The 13,235-nt window shown below is 44.2% G+C and overlaps 2 protein-coding genes across 2 annotated transcripts in view; one reads left to right on the top strand and one right to left on the bottom strand.

Moving 5' to 3' along the window:
- The window catches only part of LOC143988133 (D-beta-hydroxybutyrate dehydrogenase, mitochondrial-like), a 63,263-nt gene extending 52,341 nt beyond the window's left edge, over positions 1 to 10,922 (bottom strand). Inside the window, exon 1 of the mRNA XM_077487457.1 lies at positions 10,707 to 10,922. Coding sequence (XP_077343583.1) covers positions 10,707 to 10,922 — 216 coding nt within the window. The remainder of the gene's footprint in view (positions 1 to 10,706) is intronic.
- A 71-nt stretch (positions 10,923 to 10,993) lies between these two features.
- LOC143988134 (D-beta-hydroxybutyrate dehydrogenase, mitochondrial-like) overlaps positions 10,994 to 13,235 on the top strand; it is a 49,949-nt gene continuing 47,707 nt past the window's right edge. Inside the window, exon 1 of the mRNA XM_077487458.1 lies at positions 10,994 to 11,080. The gene's annotated coding sequence lies outside the window, so the exon portion shown is untranslated. The remainder of the gene's footprint in view (positions 11,081 to 13,235) is intronic.

Here is a 13,235-nt window from a genome sequence, read left to right as displayed (position 1 = left end):
ATAAATTTTCTTTAACAAAAAAAATGAAAATGACATTCTATTAGTGTTTGGCCAGCTTAAGCCTAAACCTTCACAGTCTGCTGAAAAGGAGTGTTTGGTAGACATTTCTGACTAATTCCATGTATCCTCTACTCACTGGGTCCAACAGCGCGCATAAAGCTGGCCAGAGATGCGTAGAATTTCAAAAGAAAATTCTTAGGAAAAGAATGGTCTAAGAAAGTTTGTTCATTTTGCTAAACATTAAAGTAGTTGTAAACCCATTACTACTAGGCTTTTACCTACGAATGAAATGCTGCCCCCCCCCCCCAAAAAAAATCACATCCACCAAAAGGCCCCCACATTCATTATTTTATATAATGATAACTAAAATTAAATATATCAGAAAATCTGATTAAAAATACCATACATCTATTCGCTTTTTTGTAGACGCTATAACTTTTACGCAAACCAATCAATATACACTTTTAGTGATCTTTTTAAACCAAAAACATGTAGCAGAATAGATATTGGCCTAAACTGATGAAGACTTTTTTTATAGCCAATATCTATAGGAGGGGTTTGCACCATCCCTGCTAAGTTTCATTATATATAGTATGTCTTATTTTCAGTCTGATGTGCATTATATGTGAAGTTGCGTTGCAGAGACCGGTATTGTCTTAATATTGAAGCCTACTGAAATTTCCATACATTCCACTGTTATTGTTAAGTTATTGATTAGTAAGTTAACGCTGCACTTTTTTTTGTGGTTTGGGAACACATAAAAGTGCTTAGCGGCAGGCTTTTTACTGACACTTTTTTTTATTTTACCTCCAGTAGTTTATTGTAAATAGTAATGTGGTGATTACCTATTATACTATAGGCACTGATAGGCAACACTGATCAGCACTAGTAGGCAGCAGTGATAGGCAGAACTGATTGGCAGCATTTAGTGGCAGCACTGAAGGGAACTGATTGGCAGCGTGGATGGGCACTGATAGGCAGCACTGATGGGCAGCACTGATGGGCGCTAATAGGTGGTACTCGTGGGCATTGATTGACAGCACTAATAGGCAACACTGATGGGCACTGCTTGGAAGCACTGGCACTGATTGGCACTGGTAGGTGGCACTGATTGGTAACATTGGCACTGATATTAGACGGCACTAATTGGCACTGACAGGTGGCACAGATTAGCACTGACAGGTGGCACTGATTGAAAGCACTAATTGGCAGACAGGTGGCACTGATTGAAGGCACTAGCACTGACAGGTGGCACTGATTGACACTGCCACTCACAGGTGTTAATGATTGGCACTGATAGGTGGCAATGATTGGCACTGACAGAGGAGATAGAGTTTCACACTGAGCTGATAATTATGATTGCCAGAGCCTCTGAGTGTGTGAAACTGTCATGGAATGCAACTTCATGCATAGAGAGACCAGTTGTCAAAATTCAGCGGTGATTTTGGGGTGGGCGGGACCCAGCAGCTATCAAACAACACCCAATGATTGGGCTGCTTAAGAAAGGGGGCGGGGCCACATACACATAGCGGCCCGCCCAGACCCCATCCTAGTGGCTGGTGTTTGATAGCTGCTGGGTCCTGCCCACCCCCAACATCAACGCAAAATTTTGAGAGCTTGTCTCTCTCTGCATTCAGTTACATTACATGACAGTGTCACACACTCAGTGGATCTTACAAGCAGAACGATCTGCTCAGTGTGAAACGGTCTCACAGACAGCATGGACTACACACTCTTTGGATGCAGCCTCTCACAGCAGTCCCACAGGCAGATCTCGGGAGACTTCCGCGCCTCTTAAAATGCCGCTTGGGACCATGGGCCCACTGGGTCCCATGGTAGGGCTGGCCCTGGGTAAGCTTATAATAAGGCTTACCTGTGGGTACCGTGAATATTTCCTAAACTTGCACCGTTTAGAAGATATTCAGTATATGCGCTGCTGCTGATGTCAGCATGTGCACAGAAGAAACGGGCTGTGACCGGCGGCTCCCGCACACATGTGAAGGTGTGACCTCATCACGGCTCTGGCCAATCACAGCGCCGGAGCCCGCAAACCCAGAAATAACTCTGGGAGACATGTCGCCAGGCACAGTAGTGTATGGGGACAATTGCAACAGCTTCGGTCTAAGGTAAGTATTTCATAATGAGCTAGAATGCTATGCATACTATCTCACTATGTCTTTGTCTTGTAGGTTGTTGTTTTTTTTGTTTTGTTTTTAGAGAGTTTACAACCACAACAAACTGTTACACCACTTTTAAATACAGGTAAGCCTATAACAAGGCTTACCTGTAGGTACCTTGAATATCTCCTAAACTTGCACAGTCCAGGAGATATTCAGTATATGCGCTCCTACCATCGGCGCATGCGCACTGGTGCTATTTCTTCAGGAGTCGTGCCGTGACCGGCGGCTCCCGTGCACATGGGAGTGACGTCAACGTGGCTTCAGCCAATTACAGTGCCAGAGCCACAAACCTTGAAGTAACTCTGGTGGAAGATGTCTGCGCTGTACTCGGAGGGCCAACGCTGATCTAGGGCATCGTTCTAAGGTAAGTATTTCATAATGAGCTAGTATGCGATGCATACTAGCTCGTTATGCCTTTGTCTTGCAGGGTTTTTTTTTACTTTACAACCTCTTTAATTGGCCAAATTGATGTTCGATTTTGACCACAGTGATAAGAAAATCCAAAGGAGCAGCATTTGTGTGTTTGGGAAAAATTACACTGTATGGGGTTTTCATTTCGGAAAAGTCCATTTATTACAAAATGAAATTTTAAAAGCAAACAAAATCATTCAAATGTTCTGAGAATTTTTGTACAAATTTTCCTAATACTTTTCCTAAGAATTTTAGCTCAACATTCTATCCATCTATGGTCAGCTTTAAGCTAATCAGCTCAGTGCACACTTTCATATTCAGCAAGCTTTGCGTAGTTTCCCATTGACTTGAATGCTGCAAGTAGACTACAGCAGACTAATAAAATGTGTATCTAAACCCAATAACATATTGCAGCTTTACACTCCTTACTTAGATCAGCCTTTCTCAACCTTTTCAACACAGAGGAACCCTTCAAATAGTTTTCTGGTCTTGGGGAACCCCTGCTAAAAATTAGAAATCTACAACTCATGATTTCATGGTGTGATGGTCAGTGGTAAGAATGGTCCTTACACTTGTGGTCATTGGGAAGAATTACCTTCTTACAGATAGCTAAAAAGATCAATGGTGTGAGTGGGAACTTATCTGAGAGGCAGAAATTGCCCAATGCTGAAGGAACCCCTAGCAACCTCTGGAGGAACTCTAAGGTTCCATGGAACCCTGGTTGAGAATCACTGCCTTAGATGTTAGTTTTAATGTATCTCTTTCTACATCAAGTACCCTTGTAGAACCAGTCCATCTAAAGTGCCACGTTCTGTCCTCTAATCTCTGAGTGATAAACTCTGAATGTTTCTTAATGCAAGCAGGCATGTTAAACATACAAACTGTAACTGACCACTTCTTAATGGTAAATACAGCCAGTAGTGTATTTAGGTTTTGTGCTGCCCTAGGCCTGACTAAAGTCATGCACCCCCTAATTTAAATATGACACACCCCTTCCTGTTGAGGTCACACCCCTTGCTGTTTAAGACCCACCCTATAATTTTCGAGTGGGGGCACTAGTTCTGAGGGCCTTGGGGGGGGGGGGGGGGGTGGCAATGGATTCCCTTAATCTGCATAGATTTCCTCTCACTTCCTGTTTGACTATGGGGCAGGAAGTGAAGGGAAATTTCTGCAATGGGACAGGGATGGTAAAAAATAAACTTCCAAAATGGAAAAAAAGTGTTGCCTACAGTTCTACTTTAAGCACAAATTTCTGATATTTTTATGGAGAGGACTAAGAAGATATAACCATGCCAATGGTGCAGCAGAAAACATATAGCACAGTGAGGAAGGTTTGTGGTTCAGGGTGATAGGACAGTCAAAATTAGCAGCTTTATGGGGGCACAAGACTAATTTGCCTCTCAGCCAAGTCCGTGTAGTGCAAGTGGTGGGGACTCTTTCCGTGCTGCCCTAGGCCTGAGCCTAGGCCAGGATACAGCGTTGCAGCTAGGAAGCTAGATTTCTTGTGCACCATTCTGGAGAGTGCTGGATGGGAGTTTAGCTTTCATATTGTTTCCCTAAGATCCTGTATATAGAGCAATGTGTTGTCAATCAAAAGTTGGCCATAGGTGGATCAAAATTCAGCTGGACTTTCAAGTGGATTCGATCTAGTAATCACCTCCTCTCAAAGGGACTATTGGTATATTTTTGTACAATCAGCTGTATCGCTGATCAGTGTATTCTGACAGCAGAGGGGTCCCACTGTCAGAATACTAAAGTGCAGCGTGGAGGATTCCCCCATCCACCTCACTTGTGTGGATGAGGGAATACATTCAATTTTCTTCAGAGTAATCTATGGCCAGCTTAAACGATTGTGACCGAAGTTAGGGTCACCAACCTGCCATGACTGCTCTGCAGAAGGAAGAGTGTTGTCACCCTATCAAAGGAAGTGCCTATCCAATGGTTCTGGCAGGATTCTTTGGTATTTACAAAATGTTTTTGGGGGAAAATAGAGAACCAATCTTACTGTTATGGGAGCTGTATATGTATTCTATAGTTTGACCTTTTGGATCTGCAGTTGCCATAGGGTTGCATGTGATCAGTTATGACACCAGTCATTTGAGGGTTTACAGTTCAGATGAGAGCACAAGCATCTGTGACAGTCAATCACAGCACACCTTGAATGTTATACTGTGTACACACGATTGCACATTCCAACAACAAAAGCCGTGGGATTTTTTCCGAGGGATGTTGGCTCAAACTTGTCTTGCATACACACGGTCACACAATGTTGTCGGAAATTCCGAACGTCAAGAACGCAGTGACATACGATGAGCCGAGAAAATTCAAGTTCAATAGCCAGTGCAGCTCTTCTACTTGATTCCAAGCATGCGTGGAACTTTGTGCGTTGGAACTGTGTACACACGATCAGAATTTCTGACAACGGATTTTGTTGTCGGAAAATTCGAGATCCAGATCTCAAATTTTGTGTGTCAGAAATTCCGGTGGAAAATGTCTGATGGAGCCCACACACGGTCGGAATTTCTGACAACAAGCTCCTATCAAACATTTTCCATCGGAAAATTCGTCCATATGTACGCGGCATAACAGTTTTGGGAAACAGTGATCGTTTGGTTTAGTTCCACTTTAACACTGAACAGACTTGCTGGAAAGGTGTGCCGCTGCTCCTTCACTGTTCAAGCCACAGGGATGGGAGGGCCTAAGAGAACCATGACTATGAACTTATGTTAAAGAGGAAGTAAACTCTGTGGGAAAAAAAAACATTTTCTCCCTTCTCTGCAAAGTAAAGGAGATATTTCCAGTACCTCAGGGCCTGATTGGACCCTGGGCAAAACTTCTCTTGCAATGCCGAGTTGACTGCACTCATTCACATGTGCATAAAATTATGTCATCTCAGCCCGGTCCAATAAAAGGGTCGGGGATCGATACCCAGAAGTTCAACCAGGCTGAAGATGAGCTCGGGTAGACTGCAGTGCTGGAGTATAGGTGATTATAGTTCCACTTTAGGGCCCTTCCTCAATGCTCTGTAGCAAAAATCGCAGTAAAAACGCATATGCAAATTTTCTGCATTTCAGATGTGTTTCCTGTGCGTTTCTGGGTTACCTGCACCTGTAAAAAAAAAAAAAAATGTGTGACTCAAAAATGCACCTAAAACGTGGTGCGATTTTGATGTGCTTTCCATTAATTTCAAAGGGGAACTGCATTTTTGCTGCAGTTTTCAAAAGCAAACCAAAGATGCAGCATGCAGGACTTTTCAAAACCCACCGAACCCGTAATGCAGGATTTAAAGGGAAACATTTTTCCTGCATTTTCCTTGCAAGATAAAAACGCAGAAAAAAAAAAAAACTTATCAGTGTGAAAGGGCCCTTAACCACTTCAAGACTGCCCACAGTACATTTACGTCATTACTTTGACGTTAAAGAGAAAGTAAAGGGAAAAAAATATAAAAATAAAAAACACACCCTGCAAGGCAAAGGCATAATGAGCTAGTATGCATAGCATACTAGCTCATTATGAATGACTTACCTGAGAACGAAGCCCCGAAGCGGTCCTCTGTCTTCCTCTTCGCCGCTGCCATGGATCCCGGAGCGACTTCCGGATCTCGCGGCTCCGGCGCTGTGATTTGCCGGAGCCATGATGACGTCACTCCCACGCATGCGCACGGGAGCCGACACTCGCGGCATATCGCCATGATCTGCGGCCTGCCCAGTGCGCCTGCGCGCCGCTGTCTACGGCGCATGCACCGTAGACAGCGGTGGCTGTCTTTGGGTAAATATCTCCTAAACCGTATAGATATTTCTTGGACCTACAGGTAAGCCTTAATCTAGGCTTACCTGTAGGTCAAAGTGGTTTGTAAGGGTTTACAACCACTTTAAATACCGCTAGCAGCCATAACCCTGGTATTTTCTTGTACTACGGCGATTCTGCGTCTAATAAAAGTGGTCCCGGCGGTGGATTCCCAGTCGTCTCCGGGCTTGCTGACCTGTGGGTTAGCCTTGAGCCGATCCAATCCTTTCTGTGGCTGGTCAGAAAGCCGAGTGAGGGCAAGATAGCCCCCACTCAGCTCTATGCTTTTGGAGGAATGGAGCAACGTCCGACATCACTTACACCTTTCAGCCTTAAAGGGATTATTGTTTTATCTCTTAAATGCAAAATTACTTTTTTTGTTGTTGCTTTTAAGTGTAAATGTGAGATCTGAAGTCTTTTTGACCCCAGATCTTGCAATAAAGAGGCCCTGTCAGGCTTATTTCTATTACATTTCTTGTAATAGGAATAAAAGTGATCTAAAAAAAATTAAGGGACAGTGTATAAATGAAGAACAAAATAATAAAATAAATAATAATATATTTTTTTAAAGTGTACCATCCCTCTAAGCTGGCACATAGAAGCAAACTCATACGTAAGTCACACCCACATATGTAAACGGTCTTTAAACCACACATGTGAGGTATTACAGCGATTGTTAGAGTGAGAGCAATAATTCTAGCATTAGACCTCCTCTGTAACTCTAAACAGGTAACCTGTAAAAAAATTTAAAGTATTGCCTATGGAGATTTTTAAGTACCCTAGTTTGTTGCCATTCCACGAGTGTGCGCAATTCTAGGGCTAGGGCTGCAACTAACGATTATTTTCATAATCGATTAGTTGGCCGATTATTGTTTTGATTAATCGATCAATCGGTTAATAACCTTAAAAAAATAAAAAATAAATAGTGGGTCAAATTGACGTTCATTTTCAACCACAGTGACGGGAAAAATTGGAAATAGAAAACTTCCCTGTCAAAGTAATTTGCAGACAGTTTATGTGGTTTTTGTTCAGAAGTGAAAATTTCAAACAAAATTCTTTCAGTGAATGTACAAAGATTTTTCATCTGAATATTCTCACCTGAAAATTGATCTGTGAGGTCAGCATAAGGCTCGGTACACACCTATGCAGGTTTTGCTTTTGATCTGTTTCTGCAGTGCTTTTTGCTGTGCGTTTTTGATTTTGCGTACGTGATTTTACTGCAATTTGCATTTTTTTGGGCAGATTAAAAAAAACACAACTTGCTGCAAAAACGCATTACATTCTTTTCTGCAGCTTCTCCATTGAAGTATACTGAACCGTTTTGCATTAAAAGTCCCTGACCCTTTCCAAATATGCAGCGGCTGAAAAAAGCACAAATATGAACGTGTCCCATAAGAAACCATGTAAATGAACTGTAGTGCGTTTCTGCAAAAAGCACCAATAAACCTATAGACGTGAACCAGGCCTAAGACGTTTAGTAACATAATGGGGTTAAAAAGACTAAAATTAGCCCTTTATAGTACAAAAAAACCAGATAATCACTACTGGAAGGGTTCATTTTTTTTACTGTAGAACAGTGAAAGTAATATTTAAAGTAGTGATAATATTTTTGTACTCTAAAGGGCTCATTTTAGTTTTTTGGGCTAACTTTACTGTTTGGGGGGTTTTTTTTTATTCAAAAAAGTGTATTTTTTCCCCCAAAAAAGATTGTGTTTGTAGGACCGATGTGCAATAACATAAAATATTGCAATTTTGGGGGTTCTAAGTAATTTTTTAGCAAAAAAATACAAATTTATATTTGTAAGCAAAAACTTCCAAAACAGGCCTGGTCTTTTAAGATTGATTCACACTAACGCGTTTTTTGATGCATTTTGCAGCAATGCAGGGACCTTTTTTAACATGGGTTCCTATGGAACATGTTCACATCAATGCATTTTTGTGCCTCTGCATTTTTGGAAAGGGTCAGGGACTTTTTTTCATGCAAAATGCAGCGTTTTGCATGTAATAGAAGTCAATGGACCTGCATCAAAAACACAAGTACCGCGTTTTTACAGGTTTTTTTTTTCATTTTTTTCCACAGTGTAAAAAAAAAAAAAAAAAAAAAAAAACACAAAATCGCGGTCCAAAAATGCGTCAAGCACAGCAAAAAGCACTGCAAAAATGCTCAAAAGCAACATGCATAGATGTGAATCGAGCCTTAAAGTAGTTTTAAAGAGGAGCTGCACCTAAAAAAAAAAAATATTAAAAGCCAGCAGCTACTAATATTGCAGCTTCTGACTTTTAATAAAATCACACTTACCTGTCCCAGGTTCCAGCGATGTTGGCGGCAGATGACGAGCGATCGCTCGTCTCGCTGCTGCCACCGCCGCCATCCTCTGTCAGGGAATCGGGAAGTGAAGCATGACGGCTTCACTGCCCGGTTCCCTACTGCGCTTGCGCGAGTCGTGCTGCGCGTCTCTTATGGTCCCCCGCTGTGTGTTTCCCAGAACACAACAGGGGGGGGGGTCGCGTCTGCGGGGGTTCTGCGGCGGTCTGGCCGGAAGTGTGTGCAGTTACCTGGATTATCCAGGTAACTGCACCCCCCTCCCCCCCGAAAGGTGCCGATTGTGGCACCGGGGGGGGGGGGGGGGGATCAGAATAGTGGAACTTCCCCTTTAGGGTGAAGAACCGCTTTAAATTAGATGTCTGGGCTCATACTAAGTCTAAACCTGCTCCCACACCCATTCTAAGCCCAATACTAACTATAATGTAATGGAAAGATGAGCATACTTATCTAATCTCCAGTTCTGTCACGTGATTGGCTCCCAACCTGCACCCTAAAACGCACATGCACTGGTGTGCGCTGTGTAGGGGTAGTGAGCGGCGATGTGCTGGGTTGTTAAAACGCTTTGCAGTTTACTTTTTTCTTTTCAAATTTATTGATGTGCCACAACTTGATGACACTTTATTCAAGTGGATGTACCGTAGTATGTTACAACATGCAGTATGATGAGATGCTCTGTGTAAAATTGCACATATGCTGCACTTAGGGCTCATTCTACACAGCTTCTGTTTGTTACCGAATAGAACACAGGTTCTTCCTAACAGAAGGGAGCACTAGATCCTGTGTCCCTAAAGTACTACCATTTCTCATTTCAACAATTAATGACTTTTCACATTTCCACATGTGCGTGTTTACATTTACACATGTAAAAAGCGCATATATGCATGAACCTGGATGCAGCTGTGGACAAGGCATTGAGCCTTTATCTGAACCTACAATTCCATAGATTGTGTCAAATTCTGAGAGTTATCACATGCTGGCATCCAGGGTTCAGGAGTTAGATAAGCCAATTCCAGCCAGGGTTCCTCCAGAGCTTTCTAGGGGTTTTATGGGCTATTGCCTGCATATTTCCAGGTCCAACCCCAATGGAGAGAACCAGAACTGCTGGAAACCAATGATCCCTTTAGCTGTTCTTAAGGGTAACAGACCACCAACATAAGGAACATTCTTCCAGCCAAATAGGAAGCACTGTTCCCACCAATGTAGGGGAGGCATCCTTCCCAATCGGCCACCAATGTAAAAGGGGCATCCTTCCCACCAGTCACCAATGTAAGGGGGGGCATTCTTCCCACTGACCACCAACTTAAAAGGGACATCCTTTCCACCGACCACTAGTCAGTGTAGGAGGGCAACCCTTCCCAGCAAACAATGTAAGGGCCACACTCTTCCAACCAACAACCAATGCAAGGAGCACATCCTTCCCACCGACCACCAGTGGGGGATCTTTCCCACTGACTAATGTAAGGGGAGGGGGGGATTCTTCCCACTGACCACTAAACGTAAAGGGCAAATGCTTCCCACTGATCACCAATGTAATGGGGACATCCTTCCCTCTGACCACTAATGGAAGAGGGCCACCCTTCCCCCTGACCACCAATGTAATGGGGACATCCTTCACTCTGACCACCAATGTAAGGGGGTGGGGGCATTCTTCCCAACAAACAATGTAAGGGGCTCACTCTTCCCACCAGCCACCATTGTAAGGGGGCATTCTTTGCACCTGGGGTAAAAAGGTTGAGAAAGGCGGAGTTTTAGGGTTAATGGCACTTCTAGTTTTCACCAACCCCCCTCTCCCAGGTCCACCAATAAGCAGTAACAGAACTCAATTTCCATGACTATTCTATGCCAACACAGCTCCCATCCATCCCTCTCTGCACAGGCTGATCCCTATCATATGTAGTACCTACCTAGCTGTGCCCTGGAGATCCAACGTTTGGAAATGAAGAGGACAATAAAAGTATAGGGATGTGCTCCCACACATTGCCTAGTAAAGGAGTAGTACTCACTGGAAGTGTGCCCCTGGGTATAGATGGCATGGCCACACACAGCACAAACACAAAGTACAGCACGACAATGGCATGTGAGGCATGGTCTGCAGGAAAGCCCAGAACCCTGAAGAGCAGCTTGAGGATCTCGGGGAGTCCGAAGCCCAGAGCCAGGGTCAGCCCGATAGACAGCAGCACCAGGACCACCGTACTACGACTGGCTATAGGGAGCGCCATCCTTCTATCCTCCCCGACACCAGCAGCCAGCCTGTTATAGAGAGGGGGTGGAGCCGGGACACTGTATATCACTTCCGAGAGAGAAAGACACGCCTCCCTCCAAAACTGTCATCCTCAACTGTAAAGTCAAGGGCAGCGGAGAGCGAAGCCGGGGGACGGTGAGCTTGGTGTTCTCTCTAATGTGTAGTCCCGATCCTTCCTAGGAGTGGGCATTTTATAGATAGATCGGGGTGGGTGTGCCCATACATGGCACGATCTGTCAGCTCTGCTGGACACGTGGCGGGCTCTGATCAATTAGTAATGAGATGACAGGGACAAGTGTCAGGAGAATCATTGCCAGAGATCAGTGAAGCGACCAGTCCTCCTGGATACAGCTCTGCTGATTAATGAAAACCTTTCTATATGGGCAAACATCCATCCACAGCTTCAAGTGTCATCTCTGTCCTTCGGGTTTGGGGCTCATTCACACAGCCGATTACAACCATCTGCTTTATTTCTAAAGAGGGTACGGCCAGGTGTTCCCGGTCGGCCACCTGTACAAATCAATGGACCATGTCCATATGGAATTGCGTGTGGTGTGATTATCCATGGTTAGGAATGGACACGCACCCTTGTGCGCAAACAATTCACATCCACAGGCGCACATTTGTCCCTAACTGCAGGTAAGTGCTCCATGAGCGATCACACATGGACAGTATCAACCTGTCATTAATTTGTACAGGCATCCTGTCCACAGCTGATCGGCAACAACTTACCGTACCCACCGCAGAAATACGCTGATCTGGGCTGTGTATGGCTAGAGCACTTATTCTTAACCAGGGTTCCTCCAGAGTTTGCCAGCAGTTCCTCATGCTAGGGGTCCCTAACCACAGGTAGAGAGTGAGAAATGTCACCAGTGCACCAATATCTCTAAAATGGGTCCAAAGCTTTATTCAGAAATCACATCATTACAGCAAATCGCAAAGTTTCAGAGTCACATGCCTGATGAAGGGGTCCTGGGTGGCTTCGAAATATTGCAATTTTGGTGTGCTGGTGACATCTCTCTCTCTCCCCGATTATTCACAGTGGTCGCTTCAGCACCCACTTACATACACAGCTATCTCTACAGGAACATGTGCAATGGGAATAGTGCGTTGGAACCTAACCGTAGGTAAGTGCTCCATGAGAGATTACACATGGACAGTGTCAATCTGTCATTGGTTTGTACAGGCTTCCTTTCCACAGCTGATCGGCAACAGCTAGCCGTACCCACTGCAGAAATACGCTGATCTGGGCCATGTATGGCCCTAACTGGCTGTGAGTCCCCACTATAGGTTTATGTGCTCCCATTCACACATCATACCTAAAAGTAATTAAAAAATGTTTCTTACATCTTACACCACCCCTCAGAGAAGTAATCTGGCGGATTACTTTTTAGCGGAAATATGTCACCTCCTCATCACCTCTTTTAACCCTGTAAAGCCCACACCACCACACCGCATTGCACACATTTGCAGGGCAGTTTCAGCACAACCCCATTAACTTGAATGAGTCACATTTAGTGTTGGTACAGCGCACCGAATGCAGCAAGGGGTATCATTTTTGTCACGGCCACAAAGCATTGTGTGCAAACCCATCTGGCTGCCTTTGCAGCTTTAAAGGGGTGGATAAAATGTGGCTTAACCTATTTTTTATCACCCCACAACCACAAGTGTAAACTAATCCTTTTAGTTCTTTCGCACAGCTCCTTTCACTTGGTCAGGTCCACCTGTCAGTTTTTCAGTCAGATCTGACCGAAGGTCCATTCATCCCTATAGACAGGCAGGTGTAAACTGATTTGTGTCCATTTATACCCACCTACCCCTGGGTCAGATTGGGTCTGATAAAAACAACAAGGATTCACAGGAAATACACTTTAAAAATAGAACACGGATTCCAATGGACTGCAATGGGCATTATTATCCGTATATGTTCTAGCCTGAAACACCAAGGTGCCAGTGTGAGCTATGGGTCGGGGTCCCTAAGTTTCAGTCCTAGGTCCCAGTCTGAACTATAAACTGGGGTCTTAAGGTTTCAGTCCTAGGTTCCAGTGTGAGCTATGAGCCGGGTCCCTAAGTTTCAGTCCTAGGTCCCAGTGTGAACTATAAACTGGGGTCCTTAGGTTTCAGTCCTAGTGTGAACTATAAACTGGGGTCCTTAGGTTTCAGTCCCAGTGTGAACTATAAACTGGGGTCCTTAGGTTTCAGTCCTAGATTCCAGTGTGAGCTATGAGCCAGGATCCCTGGGCTTCAGTCCTAGTTCCTAGTGTGATCTATGAGCTGGGGTCCCTGGGTT

The sequence above is a fragment of the Lithobates pipiens genome, unplaced genomic scaffold (assembly GCF_037356315.1).
Source record: "Lithobates pipiens isolate NorthernLeopardFrog02 unplaced genomic scaffold, aLitPip1_a1.2 Scaffold_18, whole genome shotgun sequence".
Classification (NCBI taxonomy): Eukaryota; Metazoa; Chordata; class Amphibia; order Anura; family Ranidae; genus Lithobates; species Lithobates pipiens.
This window is presented reverse-complemented; position numbering and strand designations above follow the sequence as displayed.